The 14,096-nt window shown below is 47.8% G+C and overlaps 1 protein-coding gene across 1 annotated transcript; it reads left to right on the top strand.

The window, feature by feature from the left end:
• Positions 1-8,488: 8,488 nt before the first annotated feature.
• Positions 8,489-9,519, top strand: LOC115178154 (gamma-crystallin M2-like). Its single transcript, XM_029739195.1, has 3 exons — positions 8,489-8,568; positions 8,791-9,033; positions 9,173-9,519. Exons 1-3 carry the CDS (start codon positions 8,539-8,541, stop codon positions 9,470-9,472), a joined length of 573 nt encoding a protein of 190 aa, XP_029595055.1. The 5' UTR covers positions 8,489-8,538; the 3' UTR covers positions 9,473-9,519.
• Positions 9,520-14,096: the final 4,577 nt, after the last annotated feature.

Genomic DNA, 14,096 nt, shown 5'->3' with positions numbered 1-14,096 from the left:
CGAAGATCAGTAGGATGGTCAGTTTTACGAGGGTATGTTTGGCAGCATGAGTGAAAGATGCTTTGTTGCGAAATAGGAAGCCAATTCTAGATTTAACTTTGGATTGGAGATGTTTGATGTGAGTCTGGAAGGAGAGTTTACAGTCTAACCAGACACCTAGGTATTTGTAGTTTTCCACATATTCTAAGTCAGAACCGTCCAGAGTAGTGATGCTGGACGGGCAGGCAGGTGCAGGCAGCGATCGGTTGAAGAGCATGTATTTAGTTTTACTTGTATTTAAGAGCAGTTGGAGGCCACGGAAGGAAAGTTGTATGGCATTGAAGCTCATCTGGAGGGTAGTTAACACAGTGTCCAAAGAAGGGCCAGAAGTATACAGAATGGTGTCGTCTGCGTAGAGGTGGATCAGAGACTCACCAGCAGCAAGAGCGACATCATTGATGTATACAGAGAAAAGAGTCAGCCCAGGAATTGAACCCTGTGGCACCCCCATAGAGACTGCCAGAGGCCCGGACAACAGGCCCTCCGATTTGACACACTAAACTCTATCAGAGAAGTATTTGGTGAACCAGGCGAGGCAATCATTTGAGAAACCAAGGCTGTTGAGTCTGCCGATGAGGATGTGGGGATTGACAGAGTCGAAAGCCTTGGCCAGGTCAATGAATACGGCTGCACAGTATTGTTTCTTATCGATGGCGGGTAAGATATCGTTTAGGACCTTGAGCGTGGCTGAGGTACACCCATGACCAGCTCTGAAACCAGATTGCATAGCGGAGAAGGTGCGGTGGGATTCGAAATGGTCTGTAATCTGTTTGTTGACTTGGCTTTCGAAGACTTTAGAGAGGCAGGGTAGGATAGATATAGGTCTGTAGCAGTTTGGGTCAAGAGTGTCCCCCCCCTTTGAAGAGGGGGGTGGTGCTTTCCAATCTTTGGGAATCTAAGACGACACAAAAGAGAGGTTGAATAGGCCAGTAATAGGGGTTGCAACAATTTCGGCAGATAATTTTAGAAAGAAAGGGTCCAGATTGTCTAGCCCGGCTGATTTGTAGGGGTCCAGATTTTGCAGCTCTTTCAGAACATCAGCTGACTGGATTTGGGAGAAGGAGAAATAGGGAAGGCTTGGGCGAGTTGCTGTGGGGGGTGCAGTGCTGTTGACCGGGGTAGGGGTAGCCAGGTGGAAAGCATGGCCAGCCGTAGAAAAATGCTTATTGAAATTCTCAATTATAGTGGATTTATCGGTGGTGACAGAGTTTCCTATCCTCAGTGCAGTGGGCAGCTGGGAGGAGGTGCTCTTATTCTCCAAGGACTTTACAGTGTCCCAGAACTTTTTGAGTTTGTGTTGCAGGAAGCAAATTTATGCTTGAAAAAGCTAGCCTTGGCTTTTCTAACTGCCTGTGTATATTGGTTTATAACTTCCCTGAAAAGTTGCATATCACGGGGGCTGTTCAATGCTAATGCAGAACGCCAAAGGATGTTTTTGTGTTGGTTAAGGGCAGTCAGGTCTGGAGAGAATCAAGGGCTATATCTGTTCCTGGTTCTAAATTACTTGAATGGGGCATGCTTTAAGATGGTGAGGAAGGCATTTAAAAAAATAACCAGGCATCCTCTACTGAAGGGATGAGGTCAACATCCTTCCAGGATACCTGGGCCAGGTCGATTAGAAAGGCCTGCTCGCTGAAGTGTTTCAGGGAGCGTTTGACAGTGATGAGTGGAGGTCGTTTGACCGCTGACCCATTACGGATGCAGGCAATGAGGCAGTAATCGCTGAGATCTTGGTTGAAAACAGCAGAGGTGTATTAAGAGGGCAAGTTGGTTAGGATGATATCTATGAGGGTGCCCGTGTTTACGGCTTTGGGGTGGTACCTGGTAGGTTCATTGATAATTTGTGTGAGATTGAGGGCATCAAGCTTAGATTGTAGGATGGTTGTTGGATGATTCAAGAATACATCATCACAACTTTTTAGATTTGGGTCCTCTATATTCTATTATCAAATAGATAATTTAATTGCTCAAAAAGAGCATATCCATCCCATCCATGGCATGTAGGCTACACTGTAATGATTAATAACCAGTATGTTTTTATTCTCAGTGCACTAATAGCCTGGTCCCAGATCGGTTTGTGCTAACATGTCAAATCATTAGATGTGCCTGCTGAAAGCAAGAACAACTTCGAAATTCCGACATACTTATTACTCTCCTTCTGCTGCCACCTGTAGCCCAAAACTGTAAAAGCAACCCACACCAAAAAACTTTAAAACGTGCGGGCTTGCTGTCTTCAGGTTGTATGAACAATCATTTTTGATACTACTTATAGCTTACCTTTCACACTACAAACACTTTTGCATATATCCCGATGTATTTTAACGGCCATGGGTTTAAATGGAGAGGACAGGTAAAAAATGGAGCCACTACTCCTCCAGAACCGTTAAAGCTAAAAACTCCATTCAACCTTTAAAACGTGCAGACCGGTTTGGAATGGTGTGCTTGTATACAGCTTTTTGATACTATGTATACTTTTTGAACAAAACTGGTTGAAATTTGCATACATTTCCATAGATTTAAAGGCAAAATGTGGATTTGCCACTGTTCCAGCTACAAACACCAACCCAAAGTTGACATTTGCAGACTGAATCAACTTAGATTGCTTCAACACAGTTTGTTGCTACCATTCATACTTCATAAACTATAGATTTTTATATCCCATTTTAAAGGCAGAATGCAGATTTCAACATTCTAAACTGAAATCACTGCAACAAAAAATTCAGAATGTTCAAACTGAAGACCTTAGAGAGCTTAAAAACACACAATATGGCTACTGTGTCACAACGTCCACAGAAGGTGGCGCCACTCCCCAGTCGGGCGGCGCTCGGCGGTTGTCATCGCCGGCCTACTAGCTGCCACCGATCCATGTTTCAGTGTCTGTTGGTTATGTCTGTTTTAGTCCGCACCTGTTCCTTGTTTGTAATTAGTGGGGGGGTATTTAGTTTGTCCGTTTTTTGTTTGGGATTTGTGCGGGATTGTTTTGTGTTATGTCGATGGTAGTGGGCTGGATTATTTTTCTATGTGTTTTGTGTACGCGACAATATTTGATAGGTTTTAGGGTTGCCGGGCTGCGCCCCGTGTATTTTGGAGTTTGGAGCTGTTCTCCCTCCTGTTTGTGGATTGCACCCTGCCTAGTCGCTGTATTCACTCTGGACATTATTAAACATATATTCTACGGACCTCTATTCTCCTGCACCTGACTCACCCGTTTCCTGCTACCTTGAATATCGTGACAGAATCCCGCACCACAAGATGGAGTCAGCAGGAGCCGAAGCACCATCCATGGCAGAACAAGTGTCACAACATGCCAGCCTCCTTCAACGCCTGGGCACGGCCATGGATCAGGTGCTGGCCCTTTTGGAGAGCTGGGAGAGAATCGCTCCCTCACCCCCCCCAGTGCCTACTCACCACCCTGCGCCCCTACCAGCACCCACCGAACCCAGCACGAGTGGGATCTGGATCATGGCTCCCAGGGAGTTTGATGGGGCGGCCGCCGGGTGCAAGGGTTTTCTGCTTCAATTAGATCTGTACCTGGCGATCGTTTGCCCCCCTCCTTCGGATGAAGAGAGGGTGAGTGTCCTCGTCTCATGCCTCACGGGTAGAGCCCTAGAATGGGCCAACGCAGTCTGGGAGGGCCCAGACTCGGCTAGGAGCGACTACCCAGAGTTCGTCCGCCGCTGCCGGGCGGTATTCGATCATCCCCCGGAGGGCAAAGCGGCGGGTGAGCGATTATTCCACCTGAGGCAGGAGACGAGGAGCGCTCAGGACTTTGCCCTGGATTTCCGGACTCTCGCCGCCGGATCGGGGTGGAATGAGCGGGCCCTGATTGACCACTACAGATGTAGTCTTCGTGAGGACGCCCGCCGGGAGCTGGCTTGCCAGGACAATACGACCACCCTGGACCAGCTTATTGATTTGTCCATCAGGCTGGACAACCTGCTGGCTGCCCGGGGGCGTTCCAGTCGGGGTCTGTTTGTTTCACCCTCCTGCTCCAACGCCCATGGAGATAGGAGGGGCTGCAGCTAGCAGGGCCGGAGTTGTGGTCGTAGAGGGCACACTGCGGACCGGTGCTGGAGAGGTCCACCCGGGAGTTTGGATGGCAGGCAGAGCACCACATCGACCCCCCAGGTGAGTCAGCACCAGTCACACCCAGAGCCCCCTGTCGATCACATGTACACCTCTGTTTGTTTCCCTGAGTTTTCCCCTCACTTCCAGTATAAGGCACTAGTCGGTTCAGGCGCAGCTGGGAGTTTTATGGACCGTGGGGTCGCCACTAAATTAGGTATTCCCCTGGTTCAGCTGGACCAACCCTTTCCTGTGCATGCCCTAGATAGTTGACCACTAGGGTCCGGCCAAGTGAGGGAAGTCACAGTGCCACTAGTCAAGGTGACGTGGGGGGGTCATGAGGAACGTATCAGCCTGTTCCTCATTGATTCCCCGGCGTTTCCGGTGGTACTGGGAATTCCCTGGCTGGCAACTCACAACCCTAAGATTTCGTGGAGGCAGAGGGCTCTTAAGGGGTGGTCGAGGGAGTGCTCATGCAGGTGTATAGGAGTTTCCATCGGTGCGACCACGGTGGAAAGTCCAGAACCAGTCTCCACCGTGCACATTCCCTCTGAATATGCTGATTTGGCTATCGCTGTCAGTAAAAAGAAGGCGACTCAATTACCCCCTCATCGTCAAGGGGATTGTGCGATAAACCTCCAGGCTAACGCGGCCTTTCCTCGGAGTCACGTGTATCCTCTCAGGAGGAGACAGCGGCTATGGAGACATACGTCGATGAGTCCTTGAGACAGGGATACATTCGGCCATCTAAGTCACCCCTCTCCTCGAGCTTCTATTTTGTGAGGAAGAAGGAGGGAGGTCTGCGCCCGTGCATTGATTATAGAGGTCTAAATTCCATCACGGTGGGTTTCAGTTACCCACTACCTCTCATTGCCACGGCAGTGGAGTCTTTTCACGGGGCGCGCTTCTTCACAAAATTAGATCTCAGGAGCGCGTATAACTTGGTGCGTATCCGAGATGGAGACAAGTGGAAAACCGCATTTAGTACCACATCTGGCCATTATGAGTACCTCGTCATGCCGTATGGGTTAAAGAATTCTCCCGCCGTCTTCCAATCCTTTGTAGATGAGGTTCTTAGAGACCTGCTCGGTCAGGGTGTGGTGGTATACATCGATGACATTTTGATCTACTCCGCCACACGCGCTGAGCATGTGTCTCTGGTGCGTAAAGTGCTTGGGCGGCTGCTGGAGCATGACCTGTACGTCAAGGCTGAGAAATGTGAGTTCTTCAAACGAGCCGTCTCTTTTCTGGGATATCACATTTCCACCAATGGGGTAGAGGTGGAATGTGACCGCTTTACAGCCGTGCGTAATTGGCCGACTCCAACCACGGTGAAGGAGGTGCAGCGGTTCTTGGGGTTTGCCAATTACTACCGGAGGTTTATCTGGGGCTTTGGTCAGGTGGCGGCTCCCATTACCTCACTGATGAAGGGGGGGCCGGTGCAGCTGCAGTGGTCGGCAGAGGCGGACAGAGCCTTTAGTAGTCTGAAGGCTCTGTTTACCGACGCCCCGGTGCTGGCTCATCCGGACCCCTCTTTGCCATTCATAGTGGAGGTGGACGCGTCCGAGACTGGGGTAGGAGCGGTGCTGTCGCAGCGCTCGGGCGCGCTTCCGAAGCTTCGCCCCTGTGCGTTCTTTTCTAAGAAGCTGAGTTCGGCAGAGCGCAACTATGATGTGGGGGACCGGGAGTTGTTAGCTATGGTGGAGGCCCTGAAGGTGTGGAGACATTGGCTTGAGGGGGCACGTCACCCTTTCCTCATCTGGACTGATCACCGTAACCTGGAGTACATCCGGGCAGCGAGGAGACTTAACCTTCGTCAAGCCAGGTGGGCCAGGTTTTTTTTACGAGGTTCCAATTCACCTTGTCGTACATTCCAGGTTCCCGGAACCGGAAGGCCGACGCACTGTCGCGTCTCCACGACACCGAGGAGCGGACCATCGATCCTACTCCCATCCTCCCTGCCTCCTGTCTGGTGGCACCAGTGGTTTGGGAGGTGGATGCGGACATCGAGCGGGCGGGGCAGTCAGAACCTATTCCACCTCAGTGTCCAGCTGGTCGGAAGTACGTCCCGCTCGGTGTTCGCGATCGTCTGATCCGGTGGTTACACACTCTACCCTCCTCGGGTCATCCTGGTGTGGAACGGACAGTGCGGGCCCTGAGAGGGAAGTACTGGTGGCCCACTTTGGTTAAGGATGTCAGGCACTATGTCTCTTCCTGTTTGGTGTGCGCCCAGTGTAAGGCTCCTAGGCACCTGCTGCGAGGGAAACTACAGCCCCTCCCTGTTCCACAGCGACCGTGGTCCCACCTGTCGGTGTATTTTCTTACGGATCTCCCACCTTCTCAGGGGAACACCACGATCCTGGTCGTTGTGGATCGGTTCTCTAAGTCCTGCCGCCTGATCCCTTCCTACGGCCCTACAGACCGCGGAGGCCCTGTTTACGCATGTCTTCCGGCACTACGTGGTGCCCGAGGACATCGTCTCTGATCGGGGTCCCCAGTTCACGTCCAGAGTGTGGAGGGCGTTTATGGAGAGGCTGGGGGTCTCGGTCAGTTTGACTTCGGGTTTTCACCCCGAGAGTAATGGGCAGGTGGAACGTATTAACCAGGATGTGGGCAGGTTTCTGCGGTCCTATTGCCAGGACCGGCCAGGGGAGTGGGCAAAGTTTCTGCCATGGGCCGAGATGGCGCAGAACTCTCTGCGTCACTCCTCTACTAACCTGTCGCCCTTCCAGGTGGTATTAGGGTACCAGCTGGTCCTGGTGCCTTGGCATCAGAGCCAGACAGAAGCTCCTGTGGTGGAGGAATGGGTTCAGCGCTCGAAGGAGACCTGGAGTGTTGTCCAGGAGTGCCTTATACGAGCTGTAGGACGGCACAAGGAGAGCGCTGACTGCCGCCGCAGTGAGGCCCCCGTGTACAAACCAGGGGACAGAGTCTGGCTCTCGACCCGGAACCTGTCCCTCCACCTGCCCTGCCGGAAGCTGGGTCCACGATTTGTGGGGCCATTCAAAGTCCTGAGGAGAAAAAACGAGGTGTGTTATAGGTTACAACTTCCTTCATATTACCGTATTAACCCCTCGTTTCATGTCTCTCCTCAGGCCGGTGGTAGCTGGTCCGCTGCAGGACGCTGAGGTGCGGGAGGTCCCTCCACCCCCCCTGGACATCGGGGGGGGCCCGGCATACACAGTCCGGTCCATCTTGGACTCCCGACGTCGGGTAGGGGGCCTGCAGTACCTCGTGGACTGGGAGGGGTACGGCCCGGAGGAGAGGTGCTGGGTCCCGGTGGGGGACATTCTGGATCCAGCCCTGTTGCAGAGATTCCATAGCCTCTGCCCGGATCGCCCTGCTCCTCGTCCTCCGGGTCGTCCCCGAGGCCGGTGTCGGCGCGCTGCGGGAGCCGCGCGTCGGGGGGTACTGTCACAACGTCCACAGAAGGTGGCGCCACTCCCCAGTCGGGCGGCGCTCGGCGGTCGTTGTCGCCAGCCTACTAGCTGCCACCGATCCATGTTTCAGTGTCTGTTGGTTATGTCTGTTTTAGTCCGCACCTGTTCCTTGTTTGTAATTAGTGGGGGGGTATTTAGTTTGTCTGTTTTTTGTTTGGAATTTGTGCGGGATTGTTTTATGTTACGTCGATGGTAGTGGGCTGGATTATTTTTCTATGTGTTTTGTGTACGCGACAATATTTGATAGGTTTTAGGGTTGCCGGGCTGCGCCCCGTGTATTTTGGAGTTTGGAGCTGTTCTCCCTCCTGTTTGTGGATTGCTCCCTGCCTAGTCGCTGTATTCACTCTGGACATTATTAAACATATATTCTATGGACCTCTATTCTCCTGCGCCTGACTCACCCGTTTCCTGCTACCTTGAATAGCGTGACATAATGATGCTATAGTACTCACTATCTTACTGTACTAGCCCACTATAACCAACTATAATAACTCCAAACTAACAAACCACCCCAAAATAGGTAACTATAACTAACCCATAGGCTATGAAAACCCTATTACTACCAATACTACTTTTACCATTACTATAGCTGTTGCTACCACTATACTACTATTTCACAACCATAAATACTTCAAGACTTTCAAGCACACACATTTACTTCAGGAAATGTCATTTTCTAGTTAATAAAAGTTATCCTTCAAGTAAGATTTGAAAACTTATGTATGAAGAACTTTCAAATTTGAGAGTAATTTGAGAGTAAACTCTCAAAAGGCTCTATGTTACTTTGTAAGAGAAACAACCAATTGAAAAGCAGCCTTTCTGGAAATGTGGACGTAACCTCAGTGGCCTCAATAGGCCTCTATAGCATGTTGCTGGGTCAGGGATTTGAACAATGGAGCTAGCGATTCTTTGGGTTTGGTCAGGTATAAAAGAAAGGGTTAAACCAGGTAGGAAGTCAGTTCAGGAGCAGCAACCAGCAGCACAGTTAGCAAACATGTCCACCACCAGCATGAGCAGGGGCAAGGTAAGCACTGGGAAAGTTTTGAAAATACATACCAACATTTTTCTAGATTGGTATACATTAGGGCTCTAGCGCTCTAGCACCACAAACTAAAACATGAATGTTTGACTCATCCCAATATCCTGGTTGCCATTGTGATGGAACAGTAGACTATCCCACATTTCTCTAAAATGTTTCTTTCATACAATTGTTTAATTCATAGAAATTATTCCTTTATATTTTCAGATCGTCTTCTATGAGGACAGGAACTTCCAGGGTCGTTCCTATGAGTGCAGCAGTGACTGCAGTGACATGAGCTCCTACCTGAGCAGGTGCCACTCCTGCAGGGTTGAGAGTGGCTGTTGGATGCTGTACAACCGCAACAACTACATGGGAAACCAGTACTTCATGAGGAGGGGCGAGTACCCTGACTACATGCAGCACTTTGGAATGAATGACTGCATCAAGTCCTGCCGCATGATCGCCATGGTAGGTCGAAAATATCTCATCTTAAAATAGTCACATCTTGCCATTGAAGGTAAAACATATTTTAATGGTCACACTCTCATATTAAACAATGTTCTAAATAATGATCTCATCTATGAAACCTGTACTTTTATCCTAACAGCACAGAGGAAACTACAGGATGAGGATCTACGAGAGAGAGAACTTCGGAGGTCAGATGCACGAGATGATGGACGACTGTGACAACATCATGGATCATTACCGCATGTCCAAATGCCAGTCCTGCAACGTGATGGAAGGCCACTGGCTGATGTACGAGCAGCCCCACTTCAGAGGCAGGATGATGTACATGAGGCCTGGAGAGTACAGCAACTTCAGCATGGGCATGGGAATGGGAGCCATGGGCGGCATGAGTGGTATGAGGTTCATGAGCATGAGGCGTATCATGGATTCCTGGTACTAAATACCCGTAGCAAATAAAGCCATTGAATAAAATAATTCACAAACCTATTAAATCTTTCCCTTTTTATGTGTGACAAAAAAATGTGCCTGCTGATTTGTTGTCCACACATCTGCATCCCTTGCCATATACAGTCCCTTACATATGTATTTGGACAGTGAAGCTAAGAATTAACATTTTGAGAATTTTGAATTTGAGATCAAATGTTTCATATGATGCGACAGTACATAATGCCATATTTTATTTGAGGGTATTTTCATTTAGTGCAGGAAGATTCGCAGCAACAACAGAGTGATCAAATTAATATCTATGTATCTAGTTGTAACTCATTGTGGTGCAAAACATGCACTAGGCCTTCTATGCAAATTGTTTCAGTGCTAAAACTCTCAATGTTACATCACAGTTGGTGGTCTTGTAGCTGGACTAGACTGTCAGCCTCAGGACACTGATCCTGTCTGTGAGTTTATTTGTTTTGACAATGATACTCCGTGGAAGTAACTTGGCAATACAAAAGGAAACGATATAAACCAGCCTAACAGCATTTCTGAAATTACTGTCAAAATGAAGTTTAGGACATTGTTATTACCCTCTGTTACTAATATGTTTGGCACCAGTAAAGGGGTTGTGTCCATTCCAAGTCTCCAAGTCTAAAAGTCTCTTCACGCTTTTGATCAATAGCTAAAGTATTTCCCTCTGTTGTCTAAGCCTAATAGGGTGTCGTCCACACATTCGAAAGGATACTTGGGAAGTGAAGTATAAACACAAACACCTTTAACCTTTAGGTTTTTGGCTTTTGATTCCAGTTGTCGTTGAACACTTGGCCATATCAGTACTCAGCTATGCCCAGCTTTGTTTGGGTGTTGAGTGTCTAGGAAAAAGGATGTCAAAGCACTAAGGTGGTGAGAGGTGTTTCCTGTGCAGCACACTTGGAATGTATGTAGAGGTGGAGGGAGCAGGCTCGGATTCTTTCAGGTAGACAGCCTGCTATCTGACCGGCACGACTACCCCCCCCCCGTTCTTTTATCTCATGAACTGTGCTGACAACCTCTGCACATCCTGTCTGTACTAAGACACAAGCACTAACAGCCCTGAAAAGTAAACGCCCACCTCAGGCACAGACAGCCACACCCAGTTAACACCGCTCAAACTGACACACACACACACACACACACACACAGACAGACAGACAGACAGACAGACAGACAGACAGACAGACAGACAGACAGACAGACAGACAGACAGACAGACAGACAGACAGACAGACAGACAGACAGACAGACAGACAGACAGACAGACACACAGACACACAGACACACAGACACACAGACACACACACACATACACAGTCAGACAGACACACACACAGAAACACACACACACAGTCAGACACACACTTACGCACTCATGCATACCACACACAGACTAAACAAAACAGACACACTTTATATCAAACAAACTGTGGGCGTACACCCCCCCCCCCCCCCCCCCCCCAAGTCACTCTCAAAACAAACACCGGTTGACGACGTACACAGCATATTTACATAAGTTAACATTACATTTTACAAATCCAAATTAATAAAGTGAACGGCTATCATTTTATTTGATTTCATCAACAAAAGGTGGGGGCACTCCAAAGTTTTGAGCTATGTGACACAAGGCTCTTCCCTTAAAGCTGTCCATACAGGTTATACATTTTATATGGCCAAATTCTTATTTACAAGGGCGGTCTGGCATGTGGCGATGTGAACACACTGACACTCCTGATATTGGGCGTGAGGGCGGCTATTCTCTCATAGACACGCAGGCACTGCGACAATGCGGCCCTATGGCCCAGCCCCAGACAGACCACCATCTGCCACCTGAACCAAGAGGCCAGCGGCCCGGGAAGATGAGGGGTGTTCTGGCACGGAAACAGCTGGTGGAGATCGGAGAGGACATTAATCTGGAGGGGAAGACAGGATGGCAGGGATGAGAGGTTGGATAATAAAACCTGGTATTAAGGGTGAGGGGAAGAGGGCCGTGTGTGTGTGTGTGTGTGTCTGCTCTGTTCACACTCTTTCTGTACTGTTGATACGACCTAAGACAGGGCAAACAACTGACAGCCATTTCTACTAAAGTTACCTCTGATTCTGACTTTCCTCGCATTCAGGAGAATATTCATAATGTAGTTGATTTAGAGCTAGAATGTTATGGCTCTGCTTCCTGGCATGATTTACGCAGCTGTCACACACAGGAATATGAGATTCAAAGTCTTCATCTACAACTGAGATACTTTGGAAAGGTGGAACGGGGATAAAATAAAATGGAGCTCGCCATACTCCAAGACCAATTCAAGTTCTGGTTTAAAAGGAACTTAAGTGGAGGAGGAGGAGGGGAAGCAGGGCGGCATCAGTCTCTCAGACAGTAATGGCGGCGCCACTGCTGTTTAACAATCAAAGATGGGAGGCGGGGGCTACTGAGGAAGTCTCTCCCCAAAAATACAGGTGTTTGGTACAATCAAAGTAGCAGCTTGCAGAAATGACTGGGTTTGAAGTTGAAAGGGGAGGTAGAGAGCGAGGGAGAGGGGGCTGCTGTGGTGAGTGAGTGAGTGTCTAGGTGTGTTTGCATGAAGAAGGGAAGAAAAAAAACGTGACTCAGTCAGACTCAGAACCCCTGGCAGCCGGTACCTCCTCTTATGGGATTTTGAATAGTAAACAAGGATATAGGAAGTCTACTACTGTACACTTACTGTTTACTCTAGTTGACTTTTTTTCCCCCCTCAGAGGGGAAATGAGGCTTTACCTGGCCAATCCCTCTGGAGGCTCCAACGGTGATATTAGGCTTTAGCTGAGACACCATTGTAGTTCCCGTGGGACACACATAAAACATGCTTTATGGTTGGTTAGTCAATGTTAGGCTACTTACAACAGGTCTCCCTTGCAAATTAGATTTTTGTCTCTATGAGACAAATCTGTACAAATTAAAGTTAAATAAGCTATAGACATAGACGAAAAGAAACTAGTACACCATAGACATGAACACATCAACTATGAGTATGATTATGATAATCATTTTCTTCTTTTATCATTTTTTTTTTTAGATTCCTCTTAATGATACTGGATGACGAAAGCAAGTGTGGAACAGAAAACTACAAAAGATAAGTTCCTTGAATTGTTTATCTTTGGATACTTCAATGAAACAGCTTTAATCCAAGGAGAATGGCCAACAATGTGACAAAATGTACTTTGTTCACTATCCGTGATAGATGATTCATTTCATAGGGATTTGTGGGATTTTGCTGCCGCATTCGACTAGAGAGATTCAGCTATACAGAATGGGCCTCAGGACTAGAGCGCTATGTAAGCCTCAGAGAGTGTGAATGGATTTATATAGGTTGGATGAGGTCTATAGTGGGTCCTTGGCACCCGGGTTATAGCTGAAGGATTTAAGGTCCAAAATGATGGTGTGTCCTGTCCTGAAATGGAGTCTGTGAGACAGTGTACTGTCAGTATATACGATATACTATACATTTACAGTATATGACTAAGCATCTTCAATCAACTGCTAGAGGTTCAAATCCAGCTGTGAACAGTGTATAGGCCTACTAGCAGCTCTACGCCTGGAAGAGGGCGGACCGAATTTTAGGTAAACCACCTTTGACATCTGAACAGACTACAGTTTAAGTACAAGCCCTATCAAATGGTCTTTAACGTCAGTTTGAGGGGTTGAAGGTCAAATCCACGAACATACACAGACAATTTAGAAACACACACAACCTTATGAAAGACGCTTAAAAGAATGCAACCACTGACAGAAAAGGGGGCAACGTGCCATCTAAACAGATTCAAAACCTTAAGAGAATTTGTAAGCCCCTTGTAATTGATCTTAAATGCACTGTAATTAAATGTTATTAAACAGTCTCTTTTGGAGTTGGAAGAATTTTATTCACAAGGAAATATGTCTGACTATTGAAAGACATTGGTAAACATCATTTAGGCATTGTGTGTGGTCCCCAATTCAGCTACTTGATCCCTCTCTGTGTACATGCGTATCCAGATTAATTTCACTAGTGAGAACGCACACAAGGTCAATCCCCTATTGAAAGGAATTCTTTCTGTGTGAACTTTTCAATACAGGTTTGGAAAGCGAATAAGTATAGAAGAAAAGCCTAATCCCTTATCGAGGAAGCACTTTTATAGCACAGTGCGTGAAGGCTACAGTTTTCTGTTGTAATACACAGTCAGCCTGTTTTATTGAAACACGCTACGCACATACAGTGCCTTCAGAAAGTATTCACACCCCTTGACTCTCTCCACATTTTGTTGTGTTACAGCCTGAATTTAAAATGGATTAAATTGAGATTTTGTGTCTCACTCTGTGTGCAATAATAGTGTTTAACATAATATTTGAATGACTACCTCATCTCTGTACCCCACACATACAATTATCTGTAAGGTCCCTCAGTCGAGCAGTGAATTTCAAACACAGATTCAACCACAAGAACCAGGGAGGTTTCCCATTGCCTCACAAAGAAGGGCACCTATTGGTAGAAAATAAAATAAATCAGACATTGAATATCCCTTTGAGCATGGTGAAGTTATTCATTACACTTTGGATGGTGTATTAATACACCCGGTCACTACAAAGA

This window comes from Salmo trutta, chromosome 38, assembly GCF_901001165.1.
Source record: "Salmo trutta chromosome 38, fSalTru1.1, whole genome shotgun sequence".
Taxonomy (NCBI): Eukaryota; Metazoa; Chordata; class Actinopteri; order Salmoniformes; family Salmonidae; genus Salmo; species Salmo trutta.
This window is presented reverse-complemented; position numbering and strand designations above follow the sequence as displayed.